The following is a 25,557-nucleotide window of genomic DNA, read 5'->3' on the forward strand; positions in this document are numbered from 1 at the left end:
TGCCCTTTTTGCGAAGAAGGCCAATGGCATTTTGGGATGTATAAGTAGGGGCATTGCCAGCAGATCGAGGGATGTGATCGTTCCCCTTTATTCAACATTGGTAAGGCCTCATCTGGAGTAGTGTGTCCAATTTTGGGCCCCACACTACAAGAAGGATGTGAAAAAATTGGAAAGCGTCCAGCAGAGGGCAACAACAATGATTAGGGAGCTGGAGCATATGATTTATGAGGAGAGGTTGAGGGAACTGGGATTATTTAGTCTGCAGAAGAGAAGAATGAGTGGGGATTTGATAGCTGCTTTCAACTACCTGAAAGGGGGTTCGAAAAAGGATGGATCTAGGCTGTTCTCAGTGGTAGCAGAAGACAGAACAAGGAGTAATGGTCTCAAGTTGCAGTGGGAGAGATTTAGATTGGATATTAGGAAAAACTTTTTCCCTAGGAGGGTGGTGAAGCACTGGAATGCCTTACCTAGGGGGATGGTGGAATCTCATTCCTTTGAGGTTTTTAAGGTCAGGCTTGACAAAGCCCTGGCTGGGATGATTTAGTTGTGGATTGGTCCTACTTTGAGCAGGGTCTCTTCCAACCCTGATATTCTATGATTCTTATGTGTTGACTCGGGCGCTCCCTCTTTCCTTACCTCAATTATTGGCTTCTCGTTGCACCCTCTCCGACCAGTCTTCTCCGCACAATCCGGACCCTCTATGCACTCCTGGACTACCTAGGTATCTGCATCAATAACACAGAATAGAGAGTGTACAATGCTCACTTTATATTATTATTTTTTATTACAAATATTTGCACTGTAAAAAAGATGTTAAAAAATCTACAAGTTGAAGCATGAAAGGGCATATGAATGTTTAGTATATGTGGCACGTGAATACCTTTGCAACGCCAGCTACAACAGTGCCTTGCGAATGCCTGTTCTCACTTTCAGGTGACGTTGTGACGGGTTGGATCACAGAAACCCCCTTGGAGGCTGCCAACTGATGTGCCAAGACTACTTCTGCTCCTGCTTTCCTGCCCTGTCAGGTTAGGACTTCAGTGCCCTGCCTGGTTTGAGCGAGACCCGCTAGCCTGCTGCAAACCCAGACCCAGGTCTGAACCACGTCCCCTAACAGCTGTAGGCTTAACTGAAAGCTGTTTACAGAAGTGTTCCTGTCTTTAACACTCAGATGCCCAACTCCTAATGGGGTCCAAACCCTAAATAAATCCTTTACCCTATATAAGCTTTATACAGGGTAAAAACTCATAAATTGTTTGTCCTCTATAACACTGACAGAGAGATATGCACAGCTGCTTCCCCCCTTCCCCCCTCCAGGTATTAATACATACTCTGGGTTAATTAATAAGTAAAAAGTGATTTTACTAAATACAGAAAGCAGGATTAAGTGGTTCCAAGTAGTAACAGACAGAACAAAGTGAATTACTAAGCAAAATAAAATAAAACACACACGTCTAAGTCTAGTACAGTAATAAAACTGAATACAGATAAAATCTCACCCTCAGAGATGTATTAATAAGTTTCTTTCACAGACTGGACACCTTCTTAGTCTGGGCACAATCCTTTCCCCTGGTACAGCCCTTGTTCCAGCTCAGGTGGTAGCTAGGGGATTTCTCATGATGGTCGCCTCACTTTGTTCTGTTCCACCCACTTATATATCTTTTGCATAATGCAGGAATCCTTTGTCCCTCTCTGGGTTCCCACCCCCTCCTTCTCAATGGAAAGCACCAGGTTAAGGATGGATTCCAGTTCAGGTGACATGATCACATGCCACTGTAAGACTTCATTATCCACTTGCCAGCACACAGGTATACAAGAAGACTTACAAGTGAAACAGAGCGATCTACAGACAATTGTCCTGGTTAATGGGAGCCATCAAGATTCCAAACCACCATTAATGGCCCACACTTTGCATAATTACAACACGTCCTCAGAGTTATATTTTATAGTTCTAGTTTCAGTTACAAGAGTGATACATTTATACAAATAGGATGACCACACTCAGTAGATTATAAGTTTTGTAATGATACCTTACAAGAGACTTTTTGCATGAAGCATATTCCAGTTACATTATATTCACACTCATTAGCATATTTTTATAAAATCATATAGAGTGTGTCACAGTTGTAAATAAGAAGCTGGCAGCATTATTTCCCGTAAAAATGTAAACTTGTTTGTCTTAGTGATTGGCTGAACAAGAAATAGTACGGAGTGGACTTGTAGGCTCTAAAGTTTTACATTGTTTTGTTTTTGAGTGCAGTTCTGTGAAAAATAAAATTATACATTTGTAGGTTGCACTTTTACAACAAAGAAATTGCATTACAGTACTTGTCTGAAAGTGAATTGAAAAATACTATTTCTTTTGTAAAAGGAAATCATTCCTCACTAATCTATACAATTAATTATTTGAGGGTGTCGTCAAGCACATGGTCAACATCCAAAAATATCTATAATAAATTTAAATTGGTAGCCTATTATTGTTTAACAGTGCGATTAAAACAGTGATTAATCACAACTATTTTTTAAAATCTAGTTAATTTGTTTTGCGTTAATTGCTTGAGTTAACTGCGATTAACTGACAGCCCTAGTTTTCAGAGAACTATCCACAGTGACTCCAAGAGCACTTTCTTGATTGGTGGCAGCTAATTTAGACTCCATTTTGTATGTATGTTTGGTATTATTTTTTTCAGTGTGCATTACTTTACACTTATTAACATTAAGTTTCATCTGCTGTTCTGTTGCCTGGTCGTCCAATTCTTGTGATCCCTTTGTAACTCTTTACAGTCTACTTTGGACTTAACTATCCTGAGTAATTTTGAATAATCTACAAACATTTGCCACCTCACTGTTTACTCCCTTTTCCAGATCATTTTTGGACATGTTGAACAGCACTGGTCTCAGTACAGATCCTTGGGGGACCCCATTATCGCTGTGAAAACTGGCTGTTTATTTCTACTGTAGTTTCCTATCTTTGAACCAGTTACTGATCCATGAGAGGACTTTCTCTCTTCTCCCATGATTGTTTAGTTTGCTTCAGAGCCTTTGGTGTGGGACCGTGTCAGTGGTTTTGTGAAAGGCCAAGTACACTTTATCAACTAGATCACCCTTGTCCATGTGCTTGTTAATACCCTCAAAAAATTGTATAGATTATTGAGGCATAATTTCCCTTTTTAAAAGCTGTGTTGACTCTTCCCAACATATTGTGTGCTTCTGTGTGCCTGCTCATTCTATTTGTTACTATAGTTTCAACCAGATTGCTTGGTATTGCAGTTAGGCTTACCAGCCTATAATTACTAGGATTGCAGCTGAACCCTTTTTAAAAAGTTGGCATCACATAAACTTTGCTCCAGTCAGCTTGTACAGAAGCTGATTTCAATGATAATTACATACCACAGTTAGAAAGAGGAGTACTTGTGACACTTTAGAGACTAACATTTATTTGAGCATAAGCTTTCGTGGGCTAAAGCCCACTTAATCAGATGCATGTAGTTGAAAATACAGTAGGAAGATAGATATATACACACACAGAGAACATGAAAAAATGGGGGTTGCCATACCAGCTCTAACGAGACCAGTCGATTAAGGTGGGCTATTATCAGCAGGAGAAAAAAATCTTTTGTAGTGATAATTAGGATGGTCCATTTCAATCAGTTGACAAGAAGGTGTGAGTTACAGTAAGGGGAAAGTTAGCATGGGGAAATAGTTTTTAGTTAGTGTAATGACTCATCCACTCCATCTTTATTCAAGCCTAATTTAATGGTGTCCAGTTTGCGGATTAATTCCAGTTCTGCTGTTTCTCGTTGGAGTCTGTTTTTGAAATTTTTTTGTTGAATAATTGCGACTTTTAGGTCTGTAATTGAGTGTCCAGGGAAGTTGAAGTGTTCTCCAACTGGTTTTTGAATGTTACAATTCTTGACGTCTGATTTGTATCCATTTATTCTTTTGTGTAGAGACTGTCCAGTTTGGTCAATGTACATGGCAGAGGGGCATTGCTGGCGCATATCACACACACACGCGCACACACACACACACACACATATATATATATATATATATAGGGAGTTGGGGGGATGGAGGAACCCAAACCCACCCTCTGCCCAGGTTCTAGCCCAGGGCCCTGTGGATTGCAGCTGTCTACAGTGGCTCCTGTAACAGCTGCGTGACAGCTGCAACTCCCTGGATTACTTCCTCATAGCCTCCTCCAAACACCTTCTTTATTCTCATCACAGGACCTTCCTCCTGATATCTAATAATGCTTGTACGTCTCAGTCTTCCAGTAGTATGCCTTCTCACTCTCAGCTTTTTGCGCCTCTTACTCCCAGCTACTTGCATGCACACCACAAACTGAAGTGAGCTCCTTTTTAAAACCCAGGTGCCCTAATTAGCCTGCCTATCTTAATTGATTCTAGGAGCTTCTTGATTGGCTGCAGGTGTTCTAATCAGCCTGTCTGCCTTAATTGTTTCCAGAAAGTTCCTGATTGTTCTGGAACTTTCCCCTTCCCCAGGGAAAAGGGACCTGGTTAATCGGGGATCAAGATCTCTCCCTTCAGTCACTCTCCTGTAGCCCTCTGGCCTGGAGGGAGAAGGAGGGAGAGGGTTGCTGCTCCTGCTAGGCCCTGGGCTCTCCGTGCTGCTGCTCCAGCTGCTCCCCTGACTGGGCCAGACACCCCCCTCCCTTCTCTGCTACCTGGTTGCTGGCTGGCTGCTGGACCCCCCCACCCTTGGGTGCTGCTACTGCTCCAACTACAGCCCCTTGGGGGGAGGGCCTGCTGGTCCACTCCCCAGAGGTGGGGAGTGAGGAACCCCAGCCCCAGACGTTGCTGCTGTGGACACCACCATCACCTGAGAGGGGTCCTTTCTGCCTGTCTGGACCACCAGACTGTCTGCTGGAGCTGCTGGTGTGGTTGCTGCTGGAACCCCAAGGAGGAGAAGAAGAGGACCATCTGCTGCTGAGGGAGCGCACAGGGACTCTGTGGACCACTGTGGAGGGGGCTCTCAGAGCCTGAGGGTATGTCTACACTACAAAGTTAGGTCGAATTTATAGAAGTCAGTTTTTAGAAATCGTTTTTATATAGTCGATTGTGTGTGTCCCCACACAAAATGCTCTAAGTGCATTAAGTGCATTAACTTTGCAGAGTGCTTCCACAGTACCGAGGCTAGCGTCGACTTCCGGAGTGTTGCACTGTGGATAGCTATCCCACAGTTCCCGCAGTCTCCGCTGCCCATTGGAATTCTGGGTTGAGATCCGAATGCCTGATGGGGCAAAAAACATGGTCACGGGTGGTTCTGGGTACATGTCATCAGGCCCTTCTTCCCTCCCTCCCTCTGTGAAAGCAACAGCAGACAACCGTTTCGCGCCTTTTTTCTTGAGTTACCCGTGCAGACGCCATACCACGGCAAGCATGGAGCCCACTCAGCTCACCGTCACCATATGTCTTCTGGGTGTTGGCAGACGCGGTATTGCATTGCTACACAGCAGCAGCAACCCATTGCCTTGTGGAAGCAGATGGTACAATAGGACTGGTAGCCATCATCGTCATGTCTGAGGTGCTCCTGGCCGCGTCGGTCAGGAGCGCCTGGGCAGACATGGGTGCAGGGACTAAATTAGGAGTGACTCGAAAAGGTCATTCTCTTTAGTCCTGCAGGCAGTCCTATTGTACCATCTTATGGTGAGCAGGCAGGAAATATGGATGGCTAGCAGTCCTATTGTACCATCTTCTGCCGAGCAGCCAAGAGATGTGGATGGCTTGCAGTCCTTCTGCATTGTCTGCTGCCAGCCAAAGATGTAAAAGATAAATGGAGTGGATCAAACAAGAAATAGACCAGATTTGTTTTGTATTTATTTGCTCCCCCCTCCCTCCCTGAAGTCCTGCCTGAAATACGAGAAGGAGGGATAGCTTAGTGGGTTGAGCATTGGCCTGCTAAACCCAGGGTTTTGAGTTCAATCCTTGAGGGGGCCATTCTGTGTGACGGTTGTTTTTGTTTCTCCGTGATGTAGCGCCACCCCCTTTGTTGATTTTAATTCCCCGTAAGCCAACCCTGTAACCCAAGTCATCAGTCACCCCTCCCTCCATCAGAGCAACAGCAGACAATTGTTCCGCGCCTTTTTTCTGTGCAGACACCACACCACAGCAAGCATGGAGGCCGCTGAGACCACTTTGGCAATTAGGAGCACATTAAACACCACACGCATTATCCAGCAGTATATGCAGCACCAGAAACCTGGCAAAGCGAAACCTAGTGAGTAGGCGACGTCAGCGCGGTGATGAGAGTGATGAGGACACGGACACAGACTTCTCTCAAAGCATGGGCCCTGGCAGTGCAGGCGTCATGGTGCTAATGGGGCAGGTTCATGCCGTGGAACGTCGATTCTGGGCCCAGGAAACAAGCACAGACTGGTGGGAGCGCATGGTGTTGCAGGTCTGGGACGATTCCCTGTGGCTGTGAAACTTTCGCATGCGTAAGGGCACTTTCATGGAACTTTGTGACTTGCTTTCCCCTGCCCTGAAGCACATGAATACCAAGATGAGAGCAGCCCTTACAGTTGAGAAGCAAGTGGCAATAGCCCTGTGGAAGCTTGCAATGCCAGAAAGCTACCAGTCAGTCGATAATCAGTTTGGAGTGGGCAAATCTACTGTTGGGGCTGCTGTGATGCAAGTAGCCAACACAATCAAAGATCTGCTGATATCAAGGGTAGTGACCCTGGGAAATGTGCAGGTCATAGTGGATGGCTTTGCTGCAATGGGATTCCCTAACTGTGGTGGGGCCATAGACGGAACCCATATCCCTATCTTGGCACCGGAGCACCAAGCCGGCGAGAACATAAATCGCAAGGGGTACTTTTCAATGGTGCTGCAAGCGCTGGTGGATCACAAGGGACGTTTCACCAACATCAACGTGGGATGGCGGGAAAGGTACATGATGGTCGCATCTTCAGGAACTCTGGTCTGTTTCAAAAGCTGCAGGAAGGGACTTTCTTCCCAGACCAGAAAATAACTGTTGGGGATGTTGAAATGCCTATATGTATCCTTGGGGATCCAGCCTACCCCTTAATGCCATGGCTCATGAAGCCGTACACAGGCAGCCTGGACAGTAGTCAGGAGCCGTTCAACTATAGTCTGAGCAAGTGCAGAATGGTGGTAGAATGGATGTTTAAAAACGCGCTGGCGCAGTTTACTGACTCGGTTAGACCTCAGCAAAATCAATATTCCCACTGTTATTACCGCTTGCGGTGCGCTCCAATATCTGTGAGAGTAAGGGGGAGAGTTTATGGCGGGGTGCGATTCTGGGACTCTATCATGGTCACCTCTGCTGATGAGCTCTGCATGATCACCAACTTCATCATCATCATCTTCCTTGTCCCCAAAACTTGCTTCTGTGTTGCCTCCATCTCTATTGAAGGAGTCAAACAACATGGCTGGGGTAGCGATGGCTGAACCCCTAAAATGGCATGCAGCTCATCATAGAAGCTGCATGTTCGGGGCTCTGACCTGGAGCGGCCGTTTGCCTCTCTGGTTTTCTGGTAGGCTTGCCTCAGCTCCTTAAGTTTCACGCGGCACTGCTTCGGGTCCCTTTTATGGCCTCTGTCCTTCATGCCCTGGGAGATTTTGACAAATGTTTTGGCATTTTGAAAACTGGAACGGAGTTCTGATCGCACGGATTCCTCTCCCCATACAGCGATCGGATCCCGTACCTCCCATTCGGTCCATACTGGAGCTCTTTTGCGATTCTGGGACTCAATCATGGTCGCCTCTGCTGATGAGCTCTGCATGGTCACCTCTGCTGATGAGCTCTGGCCAGCATGGCAAGCTGCAGGTGACCATGCAAACAGGAAATAGAAATTCAAAAGTTTGCGGGCCTTTTTCCTGTCTACCTGGTCAGTGCATCTGAGTTGAGAGTGCTGTCCAGAGCGGTCACAGTAGAGCACTCTGGGATAGCTCCCGGAGGCCAATACCATCTAATTGCGTCCACGGTACCCCAAATTTGACGCAGCAAGGCCGATTTCAGCGCTAATCCCCTTGTCGGGGGTGGAGTAAGGAAATCGATTTTAAGAGCCCTTTAATTGGAAAAAAAGGGCTTCATTGTGTGGACGGGTGCAGGTTTACATTGATTTAACGCTGCTAAATTCGACCTTAACTCCTAGTGTAGACCAGGGCTGAGTAACTTTTGAACTGTGCTCTTGTGATCGGGGAGTCTTGACTGTGTTTGTGGGGACACAGGGGGGTGTGGCGTGGAGCTTCTCCTGATTCATCTGTGTCCCCCCCCCCCACCACCACTGCCCCCTCCATCACCCCCACTAGCTGTTTACCATCTACCTCAGCTCCTACCTCTGGACGTCCCACGGCCATTGTGGCGGCTTCCAAAATGTATGGAAAGGTCGTCGTCTTCTTAGCAGCAGAGGCCACCACCCAGGAGGCGGTGGAGAAGGGCCTGGCGGTGGGGGGTGTGTTCATCCCCCTAGAGCCACTAGAGGACCTGGGCATCTGTCTGGTCCTGACCTCCGTCTCTCCCTTCCTTCCCAATGCCGCCCTATTACCCGCTCTCTCTACCCTGGGGAAGCCCATTTCCGTTGTCAGCCCTCTCCCGTTGGGCTGCAAAGACTCCGCCCTCTGTCACGTACTCTTGTTCCGCTGGCAGGTGCAGCTTCAACTGCCGCCGGCGGCGTGTGACGGAGAGGCGCTCGAGGGCTCATTCCTGGTCCCATACCAGGGGGCCTGTTACTGGGTGCATTATTCAACAGGGGAGGGCTAGTGCTACCTCTGCCGGGCGATGGGGCATGTCCGGAGGGACTGCTTCCTGGCCTGGCAAGGAGGAGCATCCACGACCCCTGAGGCCCGGCAGGGCGCTGGCCCTGTCATCGCCAGTGCCCCTGTCATCGCCAGTGCCCCTGGCTGCCCCATGCCCGAAGCCACCCCTCCTCCTTCCCAGCCCATCACTGCTCCTGGTTGGGCCCAAGGGGCACCTCCCCTACTATGCCCAGATGAGCGGGAGCCCTGCCTCTGCCACATGTAATCTGGCGGGGCTTGTGGAGGAGGGTGCGGCAGGGATACCACCAGGCATGGGAGAGGACCCGCCCCAAGGGAAATCTTCCCTCACTTGCGTTGCCCCACCATTACCTCCCCGAGTCCCTGAGCCATCGCCCCTGCTCCCCGACCTGATCTCTGCTAGCCAGCTCCCAGATGATGCCATGGAGGGCTGGGCCCTAGTACAGGGGAAGCGGGGCAAGTGGAAGGCTCGAGCTCCGCTCCTTCCATCAGATGCGGAGGCCCCCCGGAAGACCAGGAAGGGGGGCACTGACTCGGAGCCTTCCGCCTTGCCCATGGATGCGTTCCATCCATCGGTGCCGGCTGGGGAAAACAGGGCAGCACCGCAGGGTCATATTGCCCCTCCACCAGAGTCCCTCCCCTCTGAGGCCCCCGATGGAGTCCCTCCTACCCCGTTACCATCTGAAGCCCGTGTGAGCCCCGAGGCGACCACCACTTCGGGTGCTGGCAGGGAGAACCCCGGGTGGTGGAAGGCGATCTCCCCTCCATTTACGAGGCAAGCGAGGCCCTGGGTCTGACCCCGGTCACCCAGCAGGAGGACGACCCTCTGCCAGCGGGCCTCAACCTAAGCAACCTCACCCCAGTCCCCCTTTCCCCATGCTCCCTCCCCTTGATCGCTGCTTCTGCTGCTGCCCCCGAGGGTCCTCTGGGGTCCTCCATCTGTCCGGTCACAGGTGGCACACTGCTGAAGGCCGCCGAGTCTACTGAGGCGATGGCCAGTGCCACGTGGCTGGGTCCCATGGGCTATCCCTTGTAGGTGTGGGGCAACCGACCTCCTTCCCGATCAGGGACCCCACAGCAGACCGTCCACCTTCTGATGCTGTGGCTTCCACACCATCTACAGAGTCAGAGCCCGGCATCACTGGGGGTCCCCTTCCCACCCCTTCCAAGATTCCTGAGCCCGACTGAGAGGGGCTGCCTCCCAGTGGCCCGGCTACTGGGGCCCAGGATCCTGCCTCTGACCCTCTCCCTGCTCCTACTCCTGACCCCTGCCCTGCCCCTACTTTTGATCCCTGTCCTGCCCCTGATGCCAACCTTGTCCGTATCCCCTTCGCCTCCCGTGATGCCATTTCCGCCCCTGGGGCTGTCACCTCCTTGTTCCCAGAGGATAGCCCCCAGGGGGTGGCCTCTGTATTTCTCTGTCCTGACTCAGTCTGGGCTGCTATCTTCCCTCCGCTGCCCCCAATTGAGCTGGAGTTTGAGGTGGGCTGCGTGGCGCCGGCCATCTAGTGCCATGTCGGGGGTCTGCCCCTTGTCTGCCCGTCTCAGGGGCTATGGGGCTGTGTCAGAGACCCCTCCAGAGGATAGCTGGGGGCCAGTGACCCCAGCTCCCCATATGCTGCAAGAAGAGCTGCGGGAGTTCCTTGAAGATGTCCGTGGCTCCTGCAGTAAGGTGCAGCTTGCTCTCCAGCAATGTTCACAGTTGTGCGAAATTATGGGTTTAGAGTATTTTTTTAATCAATTTCTTTTCACAGTTTTGGGAAATTATGGGAGGAGTAGCCCCCATAGGAGGGGTCAGAAAATAATTATTTAATGATAGTAGATGCTGCAATTAAAAAAGTTAAACCTTTAAAAAGTTTTATAACTTTCCCATTTCCATTTTTTTCCATTTTCATTAATATATATTAATATATATTGTCAACATCACATGCCAAAATATACAAAGTAAATATTCTTCACTCAAACTCTAATAAATTCTCAAGCAACATTTTTTCCTACTTTGCCGATATGTAAATTTCAATTATTATTGATGGAAATATTTTTGTGGGGTTGTGTTTGTACTGTGAAATTGACCATTACTGACATTTACCAGTACAGACTGTGATAGACCCAGGCCAGCTGGGTACAGCAGAGTAGTAGAAGGAAGATGTACTGGCTACTGGATAAGCAGTTTTCTGTTCCCTGACTGACCAGGCTAGGGTGGGCACATGACTCCAATTAGCCTGCAAAGAGTCAGGTGAGGCTGTTAAGCTAATGTGAACACCTGATTCTAATTAAGGCCCCTCTGATACTATAAAAGGGCTCATTCCAGTCAGGCTGAGGGGAGCTGGGGAGCAGAAGTGTGGCTGAAGGGCTGGGTAATGAAGATACCCTCAAGCTACTGGAGAGGGAGCCCTAAGGTAAGGGTGAAGAAGGTGTTGAGAGACAGAAGTGGGAGAACTGTGGGGAAGTGGCCCAGGGAAATGTAACAACTCTGGCAGTGAAAGGTCAGCTGCCAACAGCTGCTGCCATTAGGGTCCCTGGGCCGGAACCTGAGTAGAGGGCGGGCCCGGGTTCCCCGCAACTTGCTACTACAGAAACACCTCCTGGGAGGGGAAGACAGGCCCCTGTCAGGACAGGAGGCTAAACTGTTCTGGAATAAGCCCGTAGGGACAACAGAGACTGTGGGGGTTCTCTCACCAATCTCCTTGCTGGCTTATGATGAAAATGGCTCAGTAGGCTGTGACCCTTGCCTCTAGAGGGAGAAGGGCTACGTAGAGGGTCACAGTGAGCCTCTGAGGCTAGCGTAGTCCGCCAGGAAGTGTGGGACCCACAGAGACAAGGTCAGAGCTCTGCCACAAGACTTAATCCTTCCAAGTCTAGTTATAACCACTGAATTTAACATCCCAGCAGTTTTCAGTAATACCAACTAGATTGAATTTATGCTCATAAATGAGCAATTCCAGTTCCTCTTGTTTGTTACCCAGGTTCCTAGCATTGGTTTATAGGCAACTAAATAATTTCTTCTCTTCATGCCCCTTGGTTCCTTGATTCATTTTGTTCTCAACATATTGATTTTGTGCTAGATGATTGGTCATATCTCCCCTCTTTTTACCATCCCCTTTTGTTTAATGCCCTCCTGCGTACTTTAGCCAGCCTATGCGCAAAGAGATTGATTTCTCCTCTCCTGAGGTGGAGGCCATCCAAACAATTTGGCCCTTGTGACAGATTTGGTCACAGAGACCCCCTTGGGACTATCACCTGATGAGCTGAGACTACCTCTGAGCCTGTTTTCCCTGCCACCTTAGGACTTCAGAACCCTGCCTTGTTGAGCCAGACATGCCAGCATGCTGCAAACACAGACCCAGGTCTGAACCACGTCCCCAAAGCTGCAGGCTTAACTGAAAACAGCTCAAGAAGTGCTTTTGTCTCTGACACCCGGCTCCCAATGGGATCCAAATCCCAAATAAATCTGTTTTACTCTGTATAAAGCTAATACAGGGTAAACTCATAAATTGTCCGTCCTCTATAACACTGATAGAGAGAGATGCACAGCTGTTTGCTCCCCCAGGTATTAATTGCTTACTCTGGGTTAATTAATAAACAAAAGGTGATTTTATTAGGTATAACAAGAAGGGTTTAAGTGGTTCCAAGTAATAACAGACAGAACAAAGTAAGTTACCAAACAAATTAAAATAAAAACACGCAAGTCTAAGACTAATACATTAAGAAACTGATTACAGATAAATCTCATCCTCAGATGTTCCAGTAAGCTTCTTTCACAGACTAGACTCCTTTCTAGTCTGGTCCCAATCCTTTCCCCTGGTACAGTCCTTGTTCCAGCTCAGGTGGTAGCTAGGGGATTTCCCATGACTGCAGCCTCCTTTGTTCTGTTTCACTCCCTTATATAGCTTTGGCACAAGGCTGGTATCTTTTGTTTCTCGGGGTCCCCACCTCTCCTTCTAAATGGAAAAGCACCAGGTTTAAGATGGATTCCAGTACCAGGTGACATGGTCACACGTCCTGTGAGACCGCTAAGTCTTCATTCTTCCTGGCCTGATTCACAGGAAGGCTTGCAAGTAAACAGAGCCATTTACAATCAATTGTCCTGGCTGATGGGAGCCATCAAGATTCCAAACCACCATTAGTGGACCACACTTTGCAGAATTACAATAGGACCTCACCGTTATATTTCATATTTTTAGTTTCAGATACAAGAATGATACATTTATACAAATAGGATGACCACAGTCAGTAGATTATAAGCTTTGTAATGATACCTTACAAGAGACCTTGTGCATGAAGCATAATCCAATTACATTATATTCAATATTCACACACATTAGCATATTTTCATAAAATCATATGGAGTGCAATGTCACAGCCCCCTCTCCCAAAATAAGGTGACTATTGTTCTACAAACCATAATTCTCCACCCCTCAACTGGCGAGCAGTTCACTTCCAGAATCTTCTGCCTTCTGTCTTCCTTCACTGGTGGTGCAGGACATACTAGTTCAGCACGCTTCCAAGTTCTCTGAACTCATCTATTATCTGCTCTTGAACTATCCTGCAACATAGTGTCAATAATGACAATATGAACTATCATCAACTTCAGAAGTTTATCCAATCTCGAGTGATGTCTCATGTCTTAGCTCCAGAAAATCAGCCTGCCATTCTGTTGTCTGCCTGTGCTTTGTAGAGTGTTCTTTCAATTCTTCTGAGCATTGAATCTGTAGCAATGATTGTCTTTCATGAACAGTTGGAGAACTCTTCGTGGCCATGCTTGATCTCAGGAACTCCTTGACAAAATGTCCTGAAATTTGCATCACCACGCCTACCCTGGGTCTCAATGAGACAAAGCAATTTTCTAGACAATCTGATTATGGACATGGGTTTTACAGCAGTTTTAAAAAGTGGCTCTGAAACCGAAAGCGCTACTCAATCTTAACTACAAAGTCACTAGCACACCTTTATAAATAAGTCAGTCTATAAAATACTCCAGAATCTGGAATGTGGAAATGAATTTTTTTTTTTTGCATGCCCTGTTGCAGTACAGATGTTTATATAACCATCTGTCACCCAAATGTGCTCTGGGAAAATCTGATGCTATTAAAAGAAATTACACTACAACCTCAGAGTTAAAATCACCATGAAGTTAAAATCACCATAAAATCCTATGAAGTAAGCTGTAGCTCATGAAAGCTCATGCTCAAATAAATTGGTTAGTCTCTAAGGTGCCACAAGTACTCCTTTTCTTTTTGCGAATACAGACTAACGCGGCTGTTACTCTGAAAAAAATCACCAGAGTTACAAACTGACTGGTCAACCACGCACCTCCTTTGGAACTGGAAGTATTCAATCAGGCAGCAGCAAAGACAAAACAAACAAACAAAAGCAACTAACCAAAACCAAAAAAAGCAAATACAATACAGTATTGTTTAAACATAAACTTCTTAAAAAAAAAAGGGGGGGGGGGAGTTTAAAAAAAAAAAGTATTGAGAAGGTAAGGAAACTGTTTCTGTGTTTGTTTCACTTAAATTATGGTAGTTAAAAGCAGCATTTTCTGCATAGTAAAGTTTCACAGCTATATTAAGTCAATGTTCAGTTGTAAACTTTTGAAACAAGAATCTTAACATTGTGTTCAGAGTTATGAACATCCTACATTCTGAAGGCATTCATAATTCTGAGGTTCTGCTGTAACTGTTCGCTGTATTCTGAAATTCACCTTTCAGGAAGTCCTTGGGGGGTATTCATCTATTTTATGAGGGTAGTAGTTGGTCTGCAACGCAGCTATGTACTAACCAGATTCTGTAATACCACATGTTGTGCAGGCTAGATGCTAAGTATAATCTTTTATTGCAGATTGCCAGTTGCAAGGTCAGCTCATGGTGCAACAGTGTATAGTGAAAAACTGTGGATCTTCGCAGGATATGATGGAAATGCACGGTATGTAACAAAATAGCTCTCCTAATTCTTTTGTGTTGTAATATCTTTCCAATCATTCAACTGTACCTCTTTAGAAATCCTTTCTCGCTGTGGGGGAGCATTGCCAGCAGATCGAGGGAAGTGAATATTCTCCTCTATTCGGCACTGGTGAGGCCATATCTGGAGTATTGCGACCAGTTTTGGGCCCCCCACAACGGAAAGGATGTGGACAAATTGGAGAAAGTCCGGTGGAGGGCAACGAAAATGATTGGGGGTGGGGCACATGACTTATGAGGAGAGGCTGAGGGAACTGGGGTTATTTTGTCTGTGGAAAAGAAGAGTGAGGGGGGATTTGATAGCAGCCTTCAACTACCTGAAAGGGGGTTCCAAAGAGGATGGAGCTCAGCTGTTCTCAGTGGTGGCAGATGACAGAACAAGAAGCAATGGTCTCAAATTGCAGTGGGGGAGGTCTAGATTGGATATTAGGAAAAACTATTTCACTAGGGGGGTGGTGAGGCACTGGAATGGGTTCCCTAGGGAGGTGGTGGAATCTCCATCCTTAGAGATTTTTAAGATCCGGCTTGAGAAAGCCCTGGCTGGGATGATTTAGTTGCAGTTGGTTCTGCTTTGAGCAGGGGGTTGGACTAGATGACCTTATCTTCTAATCTTTTACGATAAACAGTAAGGGGAGCTTCCCCCAGTTTGGTCTTTTGTTTCAAATGGAGTAAACATGTTTTTATTCATCAATAATTTGTTCAGATAGATAAATGTTTAAAAAAAAAAAAAAAAGCTGATATCTGACAGTATGCGTGTGATGGGCTCTATATTCCCAGTGTAATGCTTGGGGACAGGTGAAATTCCCCAAAGTGAGGGAAAGGAGCATTCTTTGCTATATATTTTAGCTGCCATGTTAAGAGGCAACAAGAGTGTGTGCTGCTGCTGAAAACTCACTGAACAGAACAAGAATTTTCTGGGGGAGTCCCATGAAAAGATAAAAGGAGGAACAGTATGTTCAGTCTCATGCCTTGGTGGCACTTGTTACTATTGGTAGAGGCTGAACCAAAAATGCTGGAACTGCTTGTTTATAAGGCAGATGAAATGCTGAGAGAGAGCAGAACTAGTAGTTTTTAGAGGTATTTTGTGGTGGGTGGTCCTTCCCTTCTGGTGTCAGTCACATAGCGATAGAGTATGAAATTTGGTGCTCAGCCCCTCCCTTTTCAGGGACTCTGTCTCCTCATCCTCTGTCTGTGTCTTGGTGAAGATGAAATGTCCAGGGCCACCTTTAGGCCTCAGTCATAGGATTTAGATCTAAGCACAGATTGCAAGGGGCCCTTGAGTGCTGGGCTCCCACTAGTCCTTTGGCGGCTTAGTGGGGCCCCTGCTAGTGACCAGGGTGCCTGAAATGTTTTGGAGCTCTTTTGCTATATCAAGTTCTGGACAGCAGAAAGTAAGAGGAAGTACACCCCTCCTCCCCTGCACACAGGCACACCCTAAAGGCATTTCTTCTTTCCGGAGAGAGAGCACCTTATTTCTGGGGTCACTGCCTCAATCTGAAGTCTTTCTGCTCTGAAGGTTCAAGATCTCCCTTTCTTTCTTCAGAGAGTGCCCTATATGAGCTCGTGCTCTGAGGTTTCCCTGCTTTCATTATCTCCAAGGATCTTTTTGCAGCTATTTTCATAATGAGAGACTCCTCATACATCTGACACACCACCTCCTGGTACACCTTTTCATTTAAAAAACAGTGGACATGGGACATGCTGCTCTGGGTACAGCTTCATCTCTCCTTAAAATTTACTAAAACACAAGCTAAGACCCCAAGTTCCAGGATCTCTGGATTTTTCAGCACAAAGTCAACTCAGCAATGGTTTCTCATCAGTCCAGTCTGGGGAGCCAACCAATACTTTTAAATTGAGGTTCCTGGTACTTTCCCTCAGGGGGACCAGGCTGTTGTTGACATCTTGGATTCTGCAATTGTACATCCCACTTTTCTGTCAAGAAATCCCCTGCCAGCTACTGGGCCAATCCATGAAGGTCCCACCCGTAGCCCTTTTGGGAATCTGGCCTCCAAACCAAGGCCAGACTGAGTCCTGCCTCTCTCCCCTTGCACAGCCTCCACAGTGCTGGGATGGAGGACCTCCCTGTTCCTGAATCAGTGGTCCAGAGCCACCTTGGACTTTTCTGTTCTCTCCATCACTGAGATGGGGGTACTTTATAGAATTTCAAGGCCTACTCTCAACTCTGCCATCCCTTAGAACTGCAGAAAAGAGAAAATGTGCTTCTTTACCCATCATCCACTGGGCGCATGGAGTGTCCTTCTGCTCACTTGATCAGGTCCGCCTTCAGTGAAATCTGCAGTGCCTTTTAAATCCTGGCTTTGGCAGCCCTCATTTTGTTTCTTGAAAAGTAGTATTAGGTTCCGGGCCAGCAAAGCACATGGTTAGTCCATTTGATTTCAGTCAGTGAAGTCAGTGGGACTACTCATTAGTTTGTATTGCAGGAAGCCCCTACATGGTTCAGTGGAGATTGAAGCCCCGTTGTGCTAGGTATTATACATGCACATAATAACAACTATTTCTTGCCACAAAGAACTTGCAGTCTAAACTAAAACATACAAAGGATGGGAGAAAGTTAGTATTGATTGTATTTGTTAAGTACAAAGTACAAACTGCAAACCGTCAGAACATAAATATGGCAGGCGACCAGCTTGGCTTAATGGTGAAATCCTAGCGGATCTTAAACATAAAAAAGAAGCTTACAAGAAGTGGAAGGTTGGACTTATGACCAGGGAAGAGTATAAAAATATTGCTCGGGCATGTAGGAATGATATCAGGAGGGCCAAATCGCACCTGGAGCTGCAGCTAGCCAGAGATGTTAAGAGTAACAAGAAGGGTTTCTTCAGGTATGTTGGCAACAAGAAGAAAGCCAAGGAATGTGTGGGCCCCTTACTGAATGAGGGAGGCAACCTAGTGACAGAGGATGTGGAAAAAGCTAATGTACTCAATGCTTTTTTTGCCTCTGTTTTCACTAACAAGGTCAGCTCCCAGACTGCTGCGCTGGGCATCACAAAATGGGGAAGAGATGGCCAGCCCTCTGTGGAGATAGAGGTGGTTAGGGACTATTTAGAAAAGCTGGACGTGCACAAGTCCATGGGGCCGGACGAGTTGCATCCGAGAGTGCTGAAGGAATTGGCGGCTGTGATTGCAGAGCCATTGGCCATTATCTTTGAAAACTCGTGGCGAACCGGGGAAGTCCCGGATGACTGGAAAAAGGCTAATGTAGTGCCAATCTTTAAAAAAGGGAAGAAGGAAGATCCTGGGAACTACAGGCCAGTCAGCCTCACCTCAGTCCCTGGAAAAATCATGGAGCAGGTCCTCAAGGAATCAATCCTGAAGCACTTGCATGAGAGGAAAGTGATCAGGAACAGCCAGCATGGATTCACCAAGGGAAGGTCATGCCTGACTAATCTAATCGCCTTCAATGATGAGATTACTGGTTCTGTGGATGAAGGGAAAGCAGTGGATGTATTGTTTCTTGACTTTAGCAAGCTTTTGACACGGTCTCCCACAGTATTCTTGTCAGCAAGTTAAGGAAGTATGGGCTGGATGAATGCACTATAAGGTGGGTAGAAAGCTGGCTAGATTGTCGGGCTCAACGGGTAGTGATCAATGGCTCCATGTCTAGTTGGCAGCCGGTATCAAGTGGAGTGCCCCAAGGGTCGGTCCTGGGGCCGGTTTTGTTCAATATCTTCATAAATGATCTGGAGGATGGTGTGGATTGCACTCTCAGCAAATTTGCGGATGATACTAAACTGGGAGGAGTGGTAGATACGCTGGAGGGGAGGGATAGGATACAGAAGGACCTAGACAAATTGGAGGATTGGGCCAAAAGAAATCTGATGAGGTTCAATAAGGATAAGTGCAGGGTCCTGCACTTAGGACGGAAGAACCCAATGCACAGCTACAGACTAGGGACCGAATGGCTAGGCAGCAGTTCCGCGGAAAAGGACCTAGGGGTGACAGTGGACGAGAAGCTGGATATGAGTCAGCAGTGTGCCCTTGTTGCCAAGAAGGCCAATGGCATTTTGGGATGTATAAGTAGGGGCATAGCGAGCAGATCGAGGGACGTGATCGTTCCCCTCTATTCGACATTGGTGAGGCCTCATCTGGAGTACTGTGTCCAGTTTTGGGCCCCACACTTCAAGAAGGATGTGGATAAATTGGAGAGAGTCCAGCGAAGGGCAACAAAAATGATTAGGGGTCTGGAACACATGAGTTATGAGGAGAGGCTGAGGGAGCTGGGATTGTTTAGCCTGCAGAAGAGAAGAATGAGGGGGGATTTGATAGCTGCTTTCAACTACCTGAAAGGGGGTTCCAAAGAGGATGGCTCTAGACTGTTCTCAATGGTAGCAGATGACAGAACGAGGAGTAATGGTCTCAAGTTGCAGCGGGGGAGGTTTAGATTGGATATTAGGAAAAACTTTTTCACTAAGAGGGTAGTGAAACACTGGAATGCGTTACCTAGGGAGGTGGTAGAATCTCCTTCCTTAGAGGTTTTTAAGGTCAGGCTTGACAAAGCCCTGGCTGGGATGATTTAACTGGGAATTGGTCCTGCTTCGAGCAGGGGGTTGGACTAGATGACCCTCTGTGGTCCCTTCCAACCCTGATATTCTATGATTCTATGATTCTATAAGAATGGCCATACTGGGTCAGACCAAAGGTCCGTCTAGCCCAGTATCCTGTCTTCTGACAGTGGCCAATGCCAGGTGCTTTAGAGGGAATGAACAGAACAGGCAACCATCGAGTGATTCATCCCCTGTTGCCCATTTCCCAGCTTCTGGCAAACAGTAATATATATAGTTGGTGCTTTAAAAGGGCCAGTTTCACAAAGGTGAAAACAATCATGAGCCAAATCAGTTAGGGGAGAGGATTTAAACAGAAAAATGTGACAGATATTTGGGAATTGTTTCAGAACATTTTTCTAGATCCTGTCAATGTCATCAGCTACTCTGGTTAAAAAACAGCCTGGTTTAGACGGGAAATAAAAGATGCACACACAAGGGGAAATTGATAACAATAAATAAAAATAAAAATAAAAAACTAGGAATTGTAGAAAATTGATAAGGAAAGCAAAAGGACACAAGGAACAGTCCATGGCCATCAGAGTTAGGGACAATAAAGAGTTTGTAAAGTATATTAGGAACAAAAGGAAACCTCATAATGGTACTGGTTCTTTACTAGATGGAAATTAGGTTAGGAATTGTCAATAATAATTAGCCTTGGCAGAATTAATTTTTTAAAATAATTTTGACAGATAATTTATTTCTAAGCATTTAAAAATTTATTGTTCACAGTTGCACAAAATTATGAGTTTTAAGCATTTTAAAATTTTATTTGTATTGATTTATTTTTTCTCAGTTGTGGGAAATTAGGGGCCGTGTCAGACCATAATTATTTGATAACAGTAGATGGTGAGATTAAAAAAATTAAACCTTTATAACTGCTAAAACACAAATTGTCAACATCGCATGTCCACATATAGAAAGTAAATATCCTTAAATCAAACTCTAATGAAATTCTCAAGCAACATTTTTCTTACCTTGCCTATCTGTAAATTTGGATTATTATTGATGGAAATATTTATTTGTGAGATTGTGTTTGTACTGTGAAATTGACATTTGCCGACATTTACTAATTCAAATTTAATCCTTCCAATCCTAATAATAATGCAGAAAAGACAGACGTGTCCAGAACTTTTCTACTCTGTATTTGGGGAAAAGGCTGCTGCTGATGAAGAAATACTTTCCATCTGAACAATAACTGAGGGTGTTCGATAGTATTACTTGAAGTTCAAGCAATCAGGGGTCCAGATAACTTAGACTTCTGTAAAGCATTTAACTTTGTACCACAGGACATTTTGATTAAGAAACTAGAACAATATAAGCTGAACACAGCAGACATTAATTGGATTAAAGACTGGTTAACTGACAGGTCCATTGAGCGGATATATTTTTTAGTAGGACCCTATTGTGATGGGATCCCCAGAGTACGACCTGTAATTGTGGGACAGCTGTGCCCCTTAACTCTCCTGGACAGTCTCTCACAATGCTTTGCTAGTGACAAGCAGCAAACCTATTCCAGGTGCTATCATCATTTAGCCACCAGCATACAGAGACACCCAGCTAAGTTGCACGAATGTGCCACACATGAACTAATACAGAGGGAAACACCAGCCAGTAGCTCCAACCTTGCATCCCAGAAATGTACCGTCTTACAATGCTCACGACTTTCTTTTGAACAATGCAAGCTCCTAAATTAGTTACTCCTGGGGAAATTGAGCACCACTGCGCGTGCGCACAATTCATGTCCCGCACAGATTTCTTTGCTTCACTGCAGAAAATGATGGGGAAGTAAAGGAAAGCTGCAAGAGTGGTCACACACCCCTCCCCAGCAGCGCAGGTGTGTCAGTTTTGATGCCCAGAGCAGTAATGGGAGAGGTAAATCGCCACTGGGGTGGGGGAAGGGCTGGAGATGCCCCGGCCGGTGGCTACAACCCTGTGCTGGGCTTGGCTGCTAGTCCTGCTGGGCTGAGGGTAGGGGAGGAGAGAACTTTCTGTTCCCCTATGTAACGGGGCGTAGCAGGGGCCCCCCCTTGGTCCTGCCTCTGCTCTGTTCCAAAAATCACTCTGAGACCTTCTGGCTCAGCAGTCACCGGTGCAGTTTGTTTACACAGTGCAAACCCACCACCTCTCATCACATATCTCTGGGGGTTCCAACCTTAGAGGCTTCTCTTTCTTGCAGCCAGAAGGGGAGAGCCACCCCTCTAGAATCATAGAATCATAGAATATCAGGGTTGGAAGGGACCCCAGAAGGTCATCTAGTCCAACCCCCTGCTCAAAGCAGGACCAATTCCCAGTTAAATCATCCCAGCCAGGGCTTTGTCAAGCCTGACCTTAAAAACCTCTAAGGAAGGAGATTCTACCACCTCCCTAGGTAACGCATTCCAGTGTTTCACCACCCTCTTAGTGAAAAAGTTTTTCCTAATATCCAATCTAAACCTCCCCCACTGCAACTTGAGACCATTACTCCTCGTTCTGTCATCTGCTACCATTGAGAACAGTCTAGAGCCATCCTCTTTGGAACCCCCTTTCAGGTAGTTGAAAGCAGCTATCAAATCCCCCCTCATTCTTCTCTTCTGCAGGCTAAACAATCCCAGCTCCCTCAGCCTCTCCTCATAACTCATGTGTTCCAGTCCCCTAATCATTTTTGTTGCCCTTCGCTGGACTCTCTCCAATTTATCCACATCCTTCTTGAAGTGTGGGGCCCAAAACTGGACACAGTACTCCAGATGAGGCCTCACCAATGTCGAATAGAGGGGAACGATCACGTCCCTCGATCTGCTCGCTATGCCCCTACTTATACATCCCAAAATGCCATTGGCCTTCTTGGCAACAAGGGCACACTGCTGACTCAGTTGACTCTCCTTCAACTTTCTGGCTTCTCCCCGCTTCCTTTCTTCCTCTGAGCCTGTATACAGCCCCAGTCTGGCAGCTGTTCTACCTCTACCCCGTCAGGCTCAGGTTCCTCTAGTCAGCTCCAATTCACTTCCCTTAATTGGAACTGGCCTGACAGAGGGCTGGCTCAGCCTTTCCTGGTCAGCACCCTGTCACACCCTTCAAGGAGCAGCTGGGGCCAGGTCAACCCACCTCCAAATACCTCCCCCAATGCAGGAAGCTCTGCACCCATCCTTCCCGCCCTCATTGCTTCCTAGCCGCAGAGGGGAGGGGGTCATTGTACAGGGAGCTGCTCCCCATCCATCCAACCTCTGTGCATCCAGAGCCTGCCCCCCATACCTGAGCTCCCCTGCTGAGCCTCAGCCCCCCACACCTGAACCCCCACCACCCGAACCCACTCTCCTGCATCCAGACCCCCCATGAGCCCCTCCCCCTGGCCCCGAACCCCAGCCCTGCATCCAGACACTCCCCACTGAGTCCCCCTGCACTTGAACCCTGACTCTTATGAGCCCCCCCTGCACTTGGGCCACCCCAAATCAGACCCTCACCCCAATCAGCTGCCCCTGAACCTCCAGCCTACCACGCCCCATTCCCCCAGGACCAAGTTTCCCCTGCAGAGCTCCACACACCGAGACCCCCACAGCCCAACCAAGACCCATCCCGCCACACCCAGACCCCACCCTACTGAGCTTCAGCCACCTTTACCTGGACCCCTCTGCAGAACCCACCCCCCCAATGATCTCCTGTGCATCCAGATCTCCCCACACCAGGACCCCACACCCAGCTGTCCTGCACCCAGATTGCCCCACAGAACTCTCTCACCTCACACCTGGATCCCCCCATACTAACCCCTCCACACTTGGATGCTGCTGGGCTGAGCCTGCTTGCCCCAAACTTGGATCAGGGGCTAGGGCTGTGTGTGTATGTGAGATCCCGTTCCTCTCGCTTGCTATCTTGGTGCATCTGCTGTTGAGTGGCAGGGCCCCGGGTTGTTTCTGGGGCAGGCCCCGCTTTTATTCTGTCAGGGTCGAGTGCAGCTTCACTGCTGAGTCTGTGTCCTGGGGGGGAAGGGTGCAGGGTGATCTCCCACATGTGTGCTGCCAGTGGCCTGTGCTCCCTACTGCCATGCTGGAGCCTCCACATTTCTTTATTGACCAATAAAATTCGCAAAATTTTAAAATATTTTAAGCAGAATTTTTAATTTTTTGGCACAGAATTCCCTCTGAATTAATTAGTTTGATGCTTCGTCAAAGGAAAGTAGATATGCACCAGCCTTTGTAATCTGAGCAAATTCCCCAAGCACTTTATCCTGGTAAGGATAAAATATTAAAATAAAGGCATGGCTATGCTTGCAGATGTAGAGCACCGGGAGTTAAACCAGGCTTTGGAGACCGCAGCAGGGAAAATGCTGCAGTGTGTTCACCCTGTCAGCTGCAAGTGCAGTGGCATGGCCACATTAGTAGCTCTTGCAACGCCACAGAGAGCAGTGCATTGTGGTAGCTATTCCAGTGTGCAAGTGGCTACAGCGTGCTTTTCAAATCGGGCAGGAGGTGGGTGGAGTGTGACAGGGAGTGTGTTATGTGTATGTCGGGGGAGAGACTGTGTTTTGTGGGGCAGAGAGTGTGTCAGTATTCTGTCTTGTAAGTTCAGACAGCGGCAGAGGGAAGAGGGAAACCCCGACATCAGCCCCCACCCCCGCCTCTCTCTCTCTCTCACACGCACAAACGCCTGCTTCTGTAGTAGTAGTGGTTTGCTTTGTCCCGGAGCAGATAATCATGCCGGCTGTCAGAAACAGAGCGTTGAAAGGGGATATCCGTATGCTTGCAGCTGAGCTCAAAACAATGAGAAGAGTGGCCACTCGACTTCAAGGAATTATGGGACGTTTCCGGAGGCCAGTCACAGCGCAGTAATGCAACACGTCGTCCACACTGACACCCGGGCATTTCAGCTGGGGCGCAACAAGCTTTTTGCTTCTCGTTGAGGTGGATTACCAGGAGCGCTCCAGCTGTAGAGTCCGGGCGCTCTACATGCCTTGCCAGCGTGGACACCTCAGAAGTTAGGGTGCCCGGGGCTGATTTAATGCGCTCTAACTTGCAAGTGTAGCCAAGGCCTAAGTTTATTAATTACAGAAAGGTAGATTTTAAATGATTATAAGTGGAGGAATAAAGGTCAGAGATAATTACCTAAGAAATAAAAAGTAAACATGCATTCTAAATCCTAAACTTTCAGACTGAGCAAGATTTGAATCAAACAGCTTTTCTCACCTCACTGGATGTTGCAGATAGGTTACAGTTCTTAATACACAGGCCTGGACCAGTCTCCTCTGTTGAAGTTGTCATCTTCTCAGCGTTCTTGTTGCTCCAGCATAGGTGTGGGAGGAGAAAGGCAAAAGCATGATGCCACTGTCCTCTATTTTATATCCTTAGTCCATGTGCCTAGAAGACACTAGTCCAAACATGTCCTGGGTGCCTTGCTGAGTCACAGAGTTGAGCAATCCCCATTCTGTGGTGCTTGCGCAACTGTCTCTGTATTACAGAGTTATAAATCTCTTGTTTACAGTTCCTCTGCTCGTCAATGGTCATTTAACGCCCGCCTGGGTGTGGGTCACCACCCTTTTAGTAATTAGAGAATTAGCAGTGTGCGTCTACGAAACTCCCAACATATTTCAATAACAACCATATAGCAAAATCTCATCACTTCATATGCAATTTTGACAGAACAATGAGTTTCAGCAGATCAGGACCTTTCATCTGATATCTTACATGGCATGCTTTGTATGGAATATCACAAGCATATATGAATGATGAATACTGGGGGCAACAGGGGGTTACTTTGAGGTGCAGTGCATCCCACCTATAGGGATCAGTTCTTGGCCTTATGCTATTTAACACTTTTATCTATGACCTGGAAGAAAAAATAAAATAATTGCTGATAAAGTTTGCAGATACCACTTCTCCAATCTTTGTGTCAAATAATAAACAGGGCTGATCACTGATGATAATCTGGATTGCTTGGTGAACTATGTGCAAGTAAACAGTATTTGCTTTAATATAGCCAAGTGTAAAGTCATACATTTAGGAATAAAGAATTTAGACCATAGTTACAGGATGGTGGAATGTATCCTTGGAGGCAGTGACTGAAAAAGACTTGGAGTTCGTGGTAGATAATCAGCTGAAAATGAGCTGGTGTGACACTTGTGGCCGGAAGAACTATTGTAGTCCTTGGATTTATAAACATTGGAATATTGAGTAGAAGTAGAGAGATTCCAATAACTTTGTATTTGGCTCTGGTGTGACTGCATCAAAACCCAGTAGGAGAACACTTCAATCTCCCTGGACATTCAATAACAGACTTAAAAGTGGTAATTTTTCAACAAAA

At 47.0% G+C, this 25,557-nt stretch overlaps 1 protein-coding gene across 7 annotated transcripts in view; it reads left to right on the top strand.

Moving 5' to 3' along the window:
* Positions 1–25,557, top strand: part of LZTR1 (leucine zipper like post translational regulator 1) — a 298,705-nt gene that overhangs the window by 52,948 nt on the left and 220,200 nt on the right. For all 7 annotated transcript variants that reach the window (XM_073319623.1, XM_073319627.1, XM_073319622.1 and 4 more), the window contains one exon: positions 14,607–14,690. In XM_073319623.1, the coding sequence (XP_073175724.1) occupies positions 14,607–14,690 (84 nt within the window). The remainder of the gene's footprint in view (positions 1–14,606; positions 14,691–25,557) is intronic.

This window comes from Lepidochelys kempii, chromosome 21 (genome assembly GCF_965140265.1).
Source record: "Lepidochelys kempii isolate rLepKem1 chromosome 21, rLepKem1.hap2, whole genome shotgun sequence".
In the NCBI taxonomy this organism is placed as follows: Eukaryota; Metazoa; Chordata; order Testudines; family Cheloniidae; genus Lepidochelys; species Lepidochelys kempii.